The sequence below is a fragment of the Calypte anna genome, chromosome 1 (genome assembly GCF_003957555.1).
Source record: "Calypte anna isolate BGI_N300 chromosome 1, bCalAnn1_v1.p, whole genome shotgun sequence".
In the NCBI taxonomy this organism is placed as follows: Eukaryota; Metazoa; Chordata; class Aves; order Apodiformes; family Trochilidae; genus Calypte; species Calypte anna.
In genome coordinates this window covers 44,989,772-45,004,866 of record NC_044244.1, presented here as the reverse complement: position 1 = coordinate 45,004,866, position 15,095 = coordinate 44,989,772, and the positions used below count along the sequence as shown (strand labels likewise).

Sequence of the window (15,095 nt, the reverse complement as noted above, 5' to 3'; positions counted from 1 at the left end):
ATGGCAGGCAATCTTGCTTGTGGTCTGTTTCAATTTGTTAACAAATATGTTTACATAAAACATCGCAATGAGAGATGTGCGTGAGTCTCCAGCAAGGTCAGTGGTTCTCAAGCATCTTCTTGGGATTAAAGTGGTCTTTTATCTTTGTTGTTCTATGTTTAACCTCCCAAAGTTAAACTGACTACAGGGGCAGACCTTTTACTCCAGTACACAGTGTTAGGTCACCAGTGTTAGCAAACCTGAATACTGAAGTCATCTCCAGGGTCTAATCCATTATGAATCAGTCCCATTTAAGTCAACAATGAGCCTCTGATTCCAAGAGACACTCTAAGCCTCTGCAGAAGTCTGATGCAGCAAAAATGCAAATGTGGGTACCAGGCTGTTCTGCAGGACAAAAAGTCATAACCTTTTTGAAAAAAACTGAGTAACTTCAGTTCATCATTTTCAAAGCAAAGATTTAAGTTTTGCAACGTTGACATGACTTCTTGTTCCTATCTTTTAAATAAAGATGTTTTAAAATTGCTGAAACAATGCCAAAACAAGCCCTTTCAGTTGCCAGACATTCCAAATCCAATAATTTTGCTGTCAGAGTACAAAATATTTTTGTTGTTTGTCTAAAGCTGTCAATACTGTGAGAATCCTCGAGCTGCCTGGTTTGAACCACTGTTTCTTGTTTGTGTGGATACCGCTGTTCTCAGTGTAAAAAGGTCTATGGCAAATTTGTGTAATTTGAAGTGAACTGTCATCAGCAAGTAGCTCAATACAGTGTGTACTGGCTACTAGAATTCCTCATGAGTTAAAATACTAAGGCTTTGTACTGATGTCTCTTTTAAAGTGGTTCATTTTTAGTGTTAAAAGAGAGATTTGTATGTTGATACAGCTTTTCTATACCTCCTTTTAAAAAATCAGAGCAGACTTTTAACCCATCTGCTAGGAAATGTGAACTTCTGTATGGCTTTAATGCATCGTGTCCAGCTGTTTTGAAACTGGCCCTCATTATGTCCTCCTCCTTGATTTCAACTTGTCAGTGTGCCTTCCTTTCCTTCTCCAAACTTTTTTCCTGCCTTTTTGCATTCTCCATACATTCCCATACTCCTCCATATTTCCATACTCCAGCATGCTTCTGCTTGCTTTTCTTACTTTCAAGGATGGCTCAAATCCTGTGCTGACACTGATACCCTGAACTGCTCTCCTGCTTCACCCCTCAGTACCTACTGCCAGTGTTGTCTGTGGTGTCCCAGCTGGCTGGGCAGCATAGGGTCCTCTGTGCATTGTGACCCTCTTGGCAGAGCTTCCCCAGTCTGCAATCAATCATTTTGTTGCTGAATAAATTAAATGCTTTGTTATTTACTTAGCTGCGTGTTCCTGCAGCCAGACAGAAGTAAATTATTACTTGTCTGAAAAACAGTAGCTGTGGGGGCTGCAGGTGACTTACCCATCGTACAGTGCTGCTGATTTTGTGCTGACTCTGTTGTAATGTAGGACTTGTCAGTGATTTTATAGCAGTACTGTTGCAGCACATGGTTCTTAGTTGTCAGTGAGGCAGTAGCATTTTGGGCTTTAAGTTTTAAAGGGCCAGAGGTTCAGTACTGATGTTGTGTCTGCTGTGTCAGATTGATACTAAGAAAGAAGTGATGACTGAAGTTGTCAGCATTCACTTGTTCTCTTTTAAATGGGGTTTGTCTTGCTCTTCTGACAGTTCTGTAACAGTCCTGGTTGATAGAGTTGCACCAGGTCATCTTGTCCCTCCAAATTCAGCTTACCTACTCCACTCAGTAGTAGTCAGGGCTTCTATTTGACTCGCTGGTACATCATCAGTCATTTCTTACTGGAGTAGATTCACATGAACCACTGAAGTTCAGCTCCACAAGGAGATTTAACATTTAAAAAAAAGCACATGTAACCCACAGTTGATGGTTTTTTTCTCTTCTTAGTACCTACATCCAGGAAGAAGACATAAGTCACTGTAGAAATAAAAATCACTGACCATTTGGATTGCCAGCATAAGCACCAGTGCTTCATGATCTATGTCTGTTTTTTGGTCTCTATGGTTCTGTTGCCTTACGAAAATGAGAAGCCAGTGCTGTTAAATTTAGATGTTAATTTGAATCCAAGCTTTCCAAAAACACAGAAGTGTTTTGCCCTCATCAGAAAGTGCAGACCCTGAGCCAGATGATCAAAATTCAGTATGTTGGTATTTGTGAAGCAGAAGAACAGATTGGATCAATCTCTAATTAGAACAGAGGAGCAGCCAGCATATCGTGATTACAGATATTGCATGTATTTTTTTTTCTTTCTTTTTCTAAAACACCAGTCAAAAAGTGCGGACAATCTAAAAGCCACAAGTTGAAAGTAAGACTTTCCTTAGATTAAGACTTTGAATAGGACAAATCATCACCACCTTCTTGAAAGAATAGTGATTGATGAAGTTGCTTAGAAAGTCCTGGAGCCTTCAGTATCTGGTTTGTAGGTTATAGGCCAGAACTGTAGTGGCTGAAAAATGCTATCTTATGCAAAGAGTGACCTATTGTTGTTATCAGCTGTGTATACCTTATATCTCAGCAGCCAAAGCTTTTTTTTCTCATTTGTGCCAACAAAGGCAAAATAACACCTAGTGTATCTTTAAGCTGATCTTTACAGGTCAAGGATGAAGTGGGTTGGAAGGAATCCTCAGGGCTTGCCAGTCTGTCAGCTTGTATCTGTGCAAATAAAAAAAAATAATTTTAATATCACAGAAGACAGGTAGATGAGAGTGTTCTATTTTTGTTGTATATGAATTACTGTTCTGATCTTTATTGAAGTGTCTGCCTACAGGTAATCTAGGAGAGGTGGGTTTTTTTCACATATAGCCCTTGCTTAGTGTGCTTTTTTGCAGGTCCTTTAGATGTTGAACTAGCTTGTACTTTGGAGAAATTACAGCTCTGCAGCACTGATGATGAAGGATTTGGGGACTGCAAGTCCCGAAGGCTACAGAATGAGTCATAATATAAGAATCCAAAGCCAAATTTTAAAGAAAAAATTATTAATTCTTTTCACAGAGGAGTTCATTAGTGGCATAAAGCTGTAAGAAAGAGTAGGAGGCATCTGTAACACTACATGGTTATTAACTGGTATTAGTGTGAACAATTTAAATCAGGGGAACTAAAATAACGCCAACCACAAGGTCTGACAGAGAAGAAAACAGTGTTAAAATTTGACCAATTTTATTGCAGTCAGACAGTCGCTTTGTGTTTCCCAAGCTCAGGATTTATCTTTTTCACAAGGTGCTTGCCTTTGACTTCACTGATAGTATGTTCTGCAAAATGGGTCACTAAATATCATTACTGTTTTTGGTCACCTGAAGAGTTTCATGAGGTCTTCCTGCTCCTGTTACTACGGCATATGCAAAACATGGCCCAAGATATACATCTGGCTTCTGCTGTCATTTCCAAATCCCTGTAGTAACTTCACTAAGAACAGACTGAACTTTAAAGGCGCTGCATCTGCAGCTTCACTGATGACAGCTAGTTTCTAATTTTCTTTTTGAGTTTTCAGCACTCATTGAGCACTTCTTAAAACCTCACCGTTTACTTTTTTTTTCAGTTTTTCCCCTGATACCAACTCCTTTTTTAGTATTTAAAGACAGATCTGATGTCCTGCGTGAAAATTCTTTATCTCCCCCATAATCTTTTCTCTTAATTTAGAGGCTGCATTTATCTCCATTATCTTTATAATGAGATTTAGTGATGTTGTTCTGCTTAATACTGTTAAACAGTCCTTAGCAAAAGGCTGAGGTGGATGTGAATCTTTAGATGGGATAATTTTTGTACATACTTCTGCAACTTGATGCTAATTTGAGGTTGCATCTCAAACTGCATTGTGAAAAGACCATGAGTTCTTTTGAAAGGGAGAAATGATGGCACTATACAGCTCCTTTGGCTTTGTTTTATTGTCTCTAAGGCTGTCAAGTTGTAAACATGGGAGGATTAGTTAGTACACAGGAGACAGAATGGTGATTATTGCTGTCAGTTGATCTTTTTGTAACTTGTGCTGTGTATTTGGCTCCTCTGTTTTAGTTCACCATAGAATTAAAATAGTTTGCAGTGCTATGCAGACATTTGGGATGTTGGAGCTTTAAACTCAAATGGCTAAGGTCACCAGGTATTAATAGATGGTATATTCTCTGCTATGCAAGCACCCAGCATCTACTCCTTCTGGGTCCCAGCTGGTGCTGGAAGGAACTCAGTTGAGACTGAAGGCAGTTGTCACTGTTTTCTTCACACGTAAACAAACTATCAGCTTCAAGCTACCAATTTGTGACCATCTGATGTACAAATTGAAGAACAATAACGGAAGACAATTGAGGACAGTCTCTGAAGTACGGAATTGTTTTCCTCAGTCTATGTTATTCAAAGCAGATTTGAGCCCCATTTAGAATTTAATTTTTCCCATCTGCTGTGGTTTGAAGAAAAGTTGCAGTTTTTAAAGTTCTGAGTTTAGTTGGAGTAGTGTCTACTTTGAATAATAAACTCTGTGACTGACTCTGTGATCTACTCTATATCATCGAGTCATCCTTTAGGCTGGGATAATCACGATAGTTTAAGGTTTTTAGGCAGCCAAATTGCATGGAAATTCCCGTGGAGCTGGGTGACTGAGTTCCCAAGGCTCTGCTGAGAACATCAGACATCAGCGTCAGACTTTCCACAAGGTTTCCAAGCTGCAACAGGTGGCTCTGAGCCAGGAAGTTCACCCCATGGTCTTGCATCTGTCCAAGAGCTGCTTTCCCCAGATCCTCCTTGCAGGATGCCTTATGCAGAAGGTCACCAGAACTCTCAGAGGATCTTCATTTGAACTCAGATTTCTCCAGAAGTCCAAAGCAGAGAACATGTATGGATGGTTCCCCTTTCCCCTACACCTTCTGGGGTTTTCCAGGGGTGTCCAAGATACTTGTGCTTTACTGTGGCAAGAGGAAATGAAGAAAATCAGGTACTAAAAGTCAGTACTAGTGGAGTTAGTTAATTTGACATCTTTCCTGTCAGTTAAAAATGGTGGGAAATTCTGATGTGTTGGGTTACATCCAGTACTTGCACTCACATGGGTGCAGACTTTTCTAGTGTGAGTCTTGAATCTTACCAAATCTGATCATCTCAGTCCTTGGGATGTTGCTTGGTTGCCAACTACAAAGATATTTTGTTTTGCTCCATTTTACTACAAAAGCAGGAAGGCTTTCTAGGTAAACTGAGTGTTTCCCTTGAAAGTTGAAGCTGGTTTAGGACTAAAATGTATTAAACATATTCTCTGTTTCCTTCTGTCTTTCACTCATTTTTTTCTTCCTTTTTTATTTTTTTTTTCTTCTTTTTTTCTTTTTTTTTTTTTTTTAATTTCTAATGCTTATCTGCTTAAACTTTGAAGCCATGCCTTCCTGAGGGCATGTTGGCATGTCTGTTGAGTATGATATGCAATAGAATCTCTGATATATTTGTTTGTTTTAATGTAGCTGTCTCTGCTAAAGGTGTGAGATTTCTCCCTAGGCAGCTGTGGCCCACCAAGGGAAATGCTCACCCAAGCCTGGGCATCGAAGGGAGTAGAAATCATTGTGATGTTATCAGTGCTGAAGACTACTGTTACACCATCACTCAATAAGAGGGAAGAATAATCAGGTTGTAAGTCTGGGCTGCAGACTGACAGAGCAGTTTGGATTAAATGTGATCCTTTGCCCCTTGGGATGTTGAGCACAGTGCAGAAGGCCAGGGGGTCAGCATGCAGAGGTGTGCACATTTAGGGCAGGCAGCATCTTCAGGCAGTGGCGTGCCTGGCTTCTAACAACCCACACAAGTTATGCAAGGCTAGCTCTGGGTTTGTTTTTCCCAGAGTCTATATAACTAGATCTGGATATATCAGGACAGGGAAAGCAAAAAGGCCTTACTGCACCTTCAGTGCCTGCTGCAGATTGAAATGGTATCAGTTTACTACAAATTTTTACCAAGGATAAAACACTCCAACAGTGTTCTTGTAAATGTCTGAACAATTTTCGTCAAACGCTGAAATAATTCACCCCAGACAAATACCTGGCAGTATACATTTCGGCCTGAGCTCTTTGGCTGACAAAGCTATTAGGAATTGAAAGGTCCTGTAATGGAAGAAGTTTAGTCGGCTGGAGTTATGAACTCTGTGCATGGTGTTACCTAAGGCAGAGGTGCAGTATGTGGTGATGGCAACTGCAACCCCAAAGTGGGCTATAAAAAGTGATACATTCCACAGAATGTAAGAAAAAAACTATTTTTCTCAAGCCAGTGCCACTTTCTCAAAGGCCCCAAATTCAGTATTTGTAAATTTTATGATGATTTAGAAGATATTAAAGATATTAAATGATTCAGAAGAGATTAAAAGTAGACTTATGTGATCATGTTGTCCAACAGTTTCAAGCAAATGTGGCAAATGGGAGGAAGCATCAGGGATTGTCATCATGCTAGAAATTTTAGACAAAACTTATGGTGTACCAGAGGAAGATCCAAACTAGTGGTTTTGCTTGGTAGTAGATGAGTGACAGTTTAACACAGAGTGAGATTGTGGAGAGAGCCTGGTACAAACCTGCACATCAGCACACATACAGCCCCAGGCAGAACTGCCTATTGCATTCTGTGTGGCCATAGGGCTGCTGCTGAGGGAAGGGGTCATTGCAATAGAGAATCCCAGAACTGTCATGATGGAAAAAGACCTCTAAGATCATTGACCCCAAAATACAACCCAGAAAAACACACCATATCCACTAGTGTATGTTCTGAAGTACCACACGTAAAGTGTTTTTTGAATGCCTCCAGGAATGGTGATTCTACTACCTCCCTTGGCAGCTTATTCCAGCACCTGACTACCCTATTAGTAAAGGAATTCTTCCTCATATCTAGTCTAAATCTCCACTGGTGCAACTACAGGCACTTTCCTCTAGTCCTATCATCCTTTACTTGGGAGAAAAGGCTAACACTCACCTCACTACAACCTTCTTTCAGGTAGAGAGTGATAAGGTCTCTCATCCCGCTCCGAACTAAACACTACCAGTTCCCTCAGCCTCTCCTCATAGGACTTGTTCTCTAGACCCCTCACCACCTTGGCTGCTCTTCTCTGAACACATTCTAGCAATGCAGCATCCTTCTGTTGGCTCATGTTCGACCAGGTGTCAACCAGCACTCCCCAGGTCCTTTTCAGCCAGGCAGCTTTCCAGCCACACTTCCCAAGCCTGCAGCGTTGGCTGGGGTTGTTATGATCCAAATGCCCAACACTTGGGCTTGTTAAACCTCAAAAAATTGGCCTTAGCCTATCAACCCAATCTGTCCAGGTCCCTCTGCAGAGCCCAAGCAGATCAACACTCCTATCCAACTTGGTGTTGTCTGCAGACTTTCTGAGGAAGCATTCAATCCTCTCATCTACACAACTGATAAAGATATTGAATAAGACCGGACCCAAAATTGAGTCCTGGGGAACACCACTGGTGATTGGCCACCAACTGGATTTAACTCCATTCACTACAATTGCCTGGGCTTGGCCATCCAGCCAGTTTTTAATCCATTGCAGAGTCTAAGCCACGAGACACCAGCTTCTCTAGGAGAATGCTGTGGGATAATAACACCATGAGTGCTGAGGGGATGAAAAATAATATAACTCTCTGGTGAGCCCCATATCATTAGATCTTCTGTTTGCAGAAATACTTTCAAAAATTTTCTCTGGCTATGCTGTGATCCTTAGACTCTAGCATCATGCTTGCAGGTGCTCAGGCTACAGACACACTGCGTGGAGCAGTCATGAAATTTTCTGCTCTGTAGATTACAGACACATTCAGTGTAATTGTTACAAGGAAGGTTTGCTTTGTTATGGTGGTGCCATCCCAAACCTCATATAACCAGGGTCAAAAGCATAATCGTTACGGCTCACGCAAGATCTAGAGTCTTCCCTTACTGGGGGCTCATCTTCTGCTTCAGTGTCCTGGTTTTCAGTTTCCTGACTGGGTTCTTTAAAGAATCAGCAGCATAATCAGTGACTACTCTGATGATTAAGAAAGGTTTGCTTTGATCCATGTAATGAATGAGACAGTAGGAAGGTGCTATATTCAATCCTACCAAAGAAGCCTTCCAGAGCTTACAGCTGCTCCACCTCCAGAGAGCAGTGGAAATGTTGTGCTCCATTAAGGTGAAGGAAAGATTCTCATAAATGTCCTGTTTGCTTGCTAGAGAGGAGAATACCTGAAATCTTGTGTTAGTGCAAACTAACATTAAAATAAAAATTAGAAATCTGGGTAGGACTCCGGATCCACAGCCTTAAATAGAGAAAAGTGAAATATCAAAGATTTGTACACACAATTTTCTTCTTCGCCATTCAGTGAGAGGTGGAGTAGTTAAGTCTGTGGCGCCTTTAAAATGATTCATTATTTCCATAGAAGCCAATTCATGTTTATCCTTCAAATCGCTCTGTGGACATTAAAATAATGGAGAATTATATTTGCTTTTAATTTTGTTTCCAGACAGCTTGGCCTTAGTCTTCATGATGTGACTTGGAAACTATATCAAACTGTGATTTATTGTTGCTCGTAATTGTGTGAAGATTGAAGATATGCTGGATGGTGCTTTTCCCCTTTTTTCCTTCCTCATCCCCTCTATTCTTTCATTTACAGAGTGTTCTTGACTGTAACCTGGTAGAAGGCCAGCATCTCTGCCTTCAGTGATTTTCCTTGAACCAGCTACAGCAATTCAAGATTTTATTTTTTCCCTTACATGAGACTGTGTGTGCAAATGAATTGTTTGTGTTTGATAATGCTGGGTCCTTGCTTCCTTCCTTCTCCCCTTCTTTCCCTTCCCTCCCTCTTTCCTTCCTTGTTTTCAGCCTGTTTGCTTTCTCATTCTCATGCCCTAGAGCATTTTAGTTTTAGTCACTGCATTGACATCACTTAAATCAGAGTTGGAATGAAGTCACAGGGGGAACAGTAAGACAGTCTTCTCCAAAATTCATGGGAGTGAAGTTGTTAGCATAGATTGGTAAATGAATGCTGACCAGAGTGAAATTAAATCCACCTTAGCTTAGTTCTTGTGTTGTTGGGTTTTTTTGTTGTGTTTTGTTTGGTTTGGTTTGGTTGTTTCATCAACTTAGTTGTTTGTAGCATTAATTGCAAACATGTTATTCATGCCTCTATTCTCAAGTATCCAGCCTTTTCAGTTTTGATGAGTAAAGTGATTTGGAAAGAATCCAGATCAGTTCATGCAGAGGCTATGCACGTTAGTAGAAAACTACATAAAAATTCAGTGCATGGATTTTGTATGCACTTTAGCCCTAAAAAATGACTGTGTGTATATATATGTGCACATTTGTGAATATGCATACATATGATTACATCAATTTAAAATTTGTTTAAATACATTTTACTGGTTTGCATGAATCTTTACACATAATCGTGTATTTTTTAAAAAAAATTCCGGATTTCCTTGTCCTTTAGGGAAACACTTTATAGTTTTCTGAGTAATGGTTTGCCAAATATATACAGTTGTCTACTGTTTTGTAGTAGATAATCTAAAAAAGCAAATATTTTAAAATTGTTTCAGGTGTTTAATTTGTAACTGGTTTTAGAAAATAATAATTAAATACCTGTGATTTTATTTAGTTAGATTAGCCTGATACACATGCTGAGTTAGATGAAATCCATCCCTGGAAAGGTGATGGAGCAGCTCATTCTGGAGGCCATCTCTAACCACTTAGATGAAGGGAAAATTATAAGGAATAGCCAGCATGGATTTATTAAGGGAAGGTCATGCTTAACCAATCCACTAGCCTTTTATGACGGCATAATCAGAAAGTTAGATGAGGGAAGGGCAGTTGATGTCATCTACCTTGACCTCAAGCAAGGCTTTTAATATTGGCCCTCACGATGTCCTCACAAGCAAACTTGAGAGATGTGAATTCAACAGTTGAGTAGTAAGATGTATTAGGAACTGATTGAAGGATAGAGGTCAGAGAGTCTTAGTCAGTGGGGTTGAGTCAGGATGGAGATGGGTGACCAGTGATGTCCCTCAGGGGTCGGTGCTGAGTCCAGTCTTATTCAGTATATTTAGATGAGGGGACAGAGTGTATCATCAGCAAATTTGCTGATGATAGAAAACTGGGAGGGGTGGCTGAGATGCCAGAGAGCTGTGCTGCTCTCCAGCTGGACAGGTTGGACAGCTGGGAGGGCAGAAACCAAATGAAGCTCAATAAGGACAAGTGTAAGGTACTCCTTCTGGGGAAAAACAACACCATGCACCAGTACAGGTTAGGGGTTCACCTTCTGGAAAGCAGCTTGGGGAAAAAAACCTGGGTGTCATGGTAGGCAGCGGTCTCACCATGAGCCAACAATGTGCCCTGGCAGCCAAGAGGGCCAGTGCCATCCTGGGGTGTGTTGTAAAGACTGTGGCCAACAGGTCAAGGGTGATTACCCTCCCACTCTGCTCCTCTCTGGTGAGGCCTCACCTGGAGTACTGTGTGCAGTTCTGGGCTCCCCAGTTCAAGAAGGACAACGAATTACTGGAGAGAGTCCAGCACACAGCCACTAAGATGTATAAGGGACTGGAGCATCTGCCCTACAAGGAAAGGCTAAGAGAGCTTTGTTTTTTTAGCTTAAAGGAAAGGAGGCTGAGGAGGGATCTTATCAATGTTTATAAATATCTAAAGGATGGATGTCATGAGGATGGGTCTGGACTCTTCTCTGTGGTGTCCAGTGACAGAACAATGGGTAATGGACACAAACTGGCAAACAAGAGATTTAAATTAAATATGAGAAAATACTTCTTCACTCTGAGGGTAACACAACACTGGAACAGATTGCCCAAGGAGGTTGTTTGGTCTCCATCCCTGGAGACACTCAAGACCCACCTGGATGTATTCCTCTCCAAACAGCTCTAGAGGATACTGCTCTAGCAGGGTGGGGTTGGCCTAGATGATCCTCAGAGGTCCCTTTGAATCCCTTGTCATTCTGTAATTCAGTGAAATATTTAAACTGCTTGAAAAAACGGAACAAAACAAAACTGTTTTCCTGTATACAAGTTCTGTGCAATTAAATTGCAACATGTAAACCACACCAATTCAGGATATGGTGTTAATGTACTGAAGCTAGTGGGTTAGAGCAATTTTTACCCTCTTCTTGTTTCTTCAAGTGGAATTTAAGTTTGGGCTATTTTCCTTTTACATATACTCTCATTCTAAGGATTATAAGCATTATAAGTAGTTCAAACAATACTGTGACTATTATAGGTGTCATTTAAAGCAGATCACTGCAGTACTGTGATGTTCTTGAAATATTGCATAATTTTTTAATTTTTTTTTTTACTTTGAAGTACTGTGCAATGCAGCATATTGTGTTGCACAAACCTGTTGATGTTGTACAGAGCCCCTGGCTGGGCTGTGCTGGCAGAAAATATGTTTCATTTCAGCCCCAGTGAGGGACACTCAGCATGCAGCTCCATACAGGGATGAAGACTAAGCTCTCTGGCCATGCTTCATGGAGACAGAATGGATGGATGTTTGGATGGATGTGGATGCATGGGTTTGGTGTCAGGTGTCAACTGAAGGTGTCTGACCCACAGATAATAATGGCCTTTTGGTGAAAAACACAAACTGTCCTCCCAACTTGCTGTACACCAAGGACAGCAGAGGGTGAGGTGGTGTGGTATGTGCTGTTGCCAAGGTCTGAATCCTTTCCCAGGTGCAAGGCACACTTCTAGAGAAAGAGGCACTTTTGTTCCCTCTGATTTGTTTTGTTGGGTCATGGCTGCAGCAGTGCTCCTGTATGCTATGTGTGTAACTTGATTTTCAGGCAGGCTGCCCTTCATGGCCAGGAGACAGGAACGTTGCAGACACCATGTGTGGCATCCCTCTTCCTGGGCCATGTGGCCTCTGCACCAGCTGCTTGTGTAACTTGGTGCAGTCTGGCATTTGAATTGGATAAATCTACTGGGTCCCGGAGGAAAGGCAGGGGTCACCAAGATGCGACAAGGCCTCCTCCCACATCAGAGGCCATGTGGCAGAAATTAACCATTGAGAAGAGAAGGGCTCTCCCTCTCCCCACTTGGTACTAATCGTGGAGAACAATGCTGGCTGCTATGCAAAATGTTAGTACTGCTGTGCAAAATCTGGGCCTCTGCTCATGGCCCACTGAGTCAGACTTGTTTACCTCATTGAAGTATTAATCTCTGTCTTTGATCGGCAATCAGCAACTCCAGGCTCCAGCCTTAATAAAATTTAAAACTGTAGATTATTCAGTTTTGCTGAAAATATGAGGCTTCTCAAATGATGTATTCTCCCTCACTCCCCTATGGTCTGTTTTATCAGGGCTGAGTTTAAGATAGATAATTAATTACTCCCATCCCAAGCTCCTTCTTTCAATTTAAGGATTTTCTTTAGCATCTGGAAGACTCTCCTGCATGCACTCCTGAGAGATTAAGCAATGAAAGAGCCATTAAATTAACTTCAGCTATTAATTTTTTTCAGTAGGATGAAATAGCACTTCACTATATCAAACAGTTTCTGATTTATTTTGCTTTGTATCATTACAAAGAAATGTGGGAAGAAGAGCCTGGCTTTCTGGTTGTGTGAGAGCATAGTGAATTAGGAAGCCTTCTGGTCCTCCAGCAGTTAGCAGGAAGTGGGACACGAGAAGTGGATCAGTGGAATGAAAGAGCTTTTGCCAAGGGCCTGATGTCCACACTGTGCACCTTGGAAGACAGAGGGGAGACGTTTAGTTGTACTGATACACCACTCTTCTCAGAAATACTTTGCTATTGCCAGTCAAGCCTTTTGTAACAACAAAGCAGTGCCCAGCTCTGCTATTCTTTGATGTGTTGTGAGGTCCATAAATGTTGTCACTGGTGAGTCACTCCTGGTCTGGGCTCTGCTTGCTCTTCTGCTAAGCCCAAGTCTCCATACTATGTACTTGCCACTTCAAGAAACCTCTTCATATGAATAACTTCCCCATTTGGAAAATTGGGTACCGTGGGTTTTTTCTAAGAAATATGTGAAAGCAAATCCCTACAAAATATCTTGGAATGGTCTCTGGCAAACATCATGTACACCTGATGAAAAGTTCAAAGCAGTAGCAGCAGGATGGATTTTGTGTATTAGAAACACAGCAAAGGAAAAATTCTCAGTTTTGGAGTGTTTGGAATTAGAAACTCCATGAAGATTTTATGGTGATTGAAAGTGCACCAGCTGCTGCATTGGAAGTTCGTACACCTTCCTTTCTGGTTGTTCTACTTCTGTGTTCCTCTACCCTCACTGTTCTTCTAGGAGATTTTAAGGATCCTTAGTCTTTTGCAGTTGTATCATACAACTGTCCATTCACAGACTTCACAACTTTTCAGCTTTTGGCAATAGAGTGTTTATTTTAGTGGCAATATTTTGTCCTACTGGGTTTAGGACAGACGTAGAGCTGCTAGATGTCAGGAAATACTGGAAAAACTCCAGATGTATGGATGTATGTAGGGATCAACCCTCTCATGCATGTACTGGAAGGCCAGTGCTACAGATGTGTTAGGTAACCTGTTTCCATGATGAATGGACTGCACATATGAAGACAACTTGCCTGGGCCACCATTGGTACCCAGTGCAACATTTACAGATCAATTATAGGCATGTAATGAGTAGGGTTGTGTAAGATTTTTTTCCAGTTTTCTGAGCGATTCCTTGGTATTATTTTTACTCACACGTTGCTTTAGTTAATAATTCTTCCTGAATTATACATGTAAAATAGGTATATATTTCAAAATGAACAGAAGGTGAGGACCATCTGAATTGGTCCCACATATCTGTAGAGTAACTATTCTCATTGATTCTGTCTAAATAAAACAAGGATTGGAAAAGCCACTTTTTAATCCATTTCCATTTTGGTATAGTTGCCCAATACACAATTGCTTGGAAAACAATGATGTTGCCACCATAGCAGAATACTGTATTTTAATACACTGCAGATATTTTAAAGATTTCAGCATATGGTTGAGATTAGTTTCATTCATCTAAGCACAAAACATTAGTTGTTCTAGATGTCTGTGTAGTTAGTAAAACACCATCTCTCAAGAGAGCCTCCTCCCATGCTAAGCTATGTCTACAAAATTATTTGTGCAAATAGCCCCTGGCCATTGACTGTGTCTCTGTAGGGAGCCTGAACAACTCATTCAGATGGGTTAAGTCAGCTGCAGATGGTGAAAGCTGTGAAATCAGATATGATAAAATTCCACACTCTTTGTGGACTGTGAGCATTATGTCTGATGATCAGCCTATTCAGCATGATACTCTTTTATTTAAAGAATTATTTCATGTTATTATTTTTCTACTCTGTGGGCAACTGCTTTAACAACAGTTGTAGAGAGAGTTCTCCTCAGCTTTAGATACTGCTCAGCAGGATGTTCACTTCTATGGTCTTACATGTATTATTTTTGTCTTATATGTATTATTTTTGTCTTTTTCAGTCTTCTGGTACCAGTATCACAGTGGATATCGCTGTCATGGGAGAAGCACATGGGCTCATTACAGATCTTCTGGCAGACCCTTCGCTGCCCCCCAATGTGTGTACTTCACTGAGAACAGTGAGCAACCTGCTTAATACACAGTTAACCTTCCAAGCCATCCACAAGCCAAGGTTGAACCCTTTGGTATCATTCAGTGAGAACTACACCTGCTCCGACTCAGAGGAATGTCCAGAGAAAGGAGAGAAACTGGCTATTCCCAAGGTGAGAACTGGACCTTTTCTGTCATCTTGTAACTTGGCCCTTCCTAAAGGGACAGCACTGAGTTTGTGGGAGAAGTCTCTGGGCTTTTTCCTTATTTGTTTCAAATCAGTATGTTTTGTACTAATCATACTTTACCATAAAAAGACAGCTAAGTAGACTTTTGGTTTCCTAGAGAGACAGTGCCTGTGTATCCTTCAACTCATGGCCAGGTTAACTTTGGTTCAGGCATCTTTAGAAAATTATATTCATCACAAGATAGCTCACATACGTGTTGTGAATATTTTCTCACAGGTGTTGTTTGGACACTAAGAGAGAAGAAAAGATAGGAAGCAGAGCAAGAAAAAGCCTTTCAGCATCTAGACTCAAGTGTCTGCCTCTGTA

The 15,095-nt window shown here is 40.9% G+C and overlaps 1 protein-coding gene across 2 annotated transcripts in view; it reads left to right on the top strand.

Annotated features, from left to right (window-relative positions):
• Positions 1-15,095, top strand: part of PDE3A (phosphodiesterase 3A) — a 244,362-nt gene that overhangs the window by 187,265 nt on the left and 42,002 nt on the right. For both annotated transcript variants that reach the window (XM_030446873.1, XM_030446866.1), the window contains exon 3: positions 14,454-14,714. In XM_030446873.1, coding sequence (XP_030302733.1) covers positions 14,454-14,714 — 261 coding nt within the window. The remainder of the gene's footprint in view (positions 1-14,453; positions 14,715-15,095) is intronic.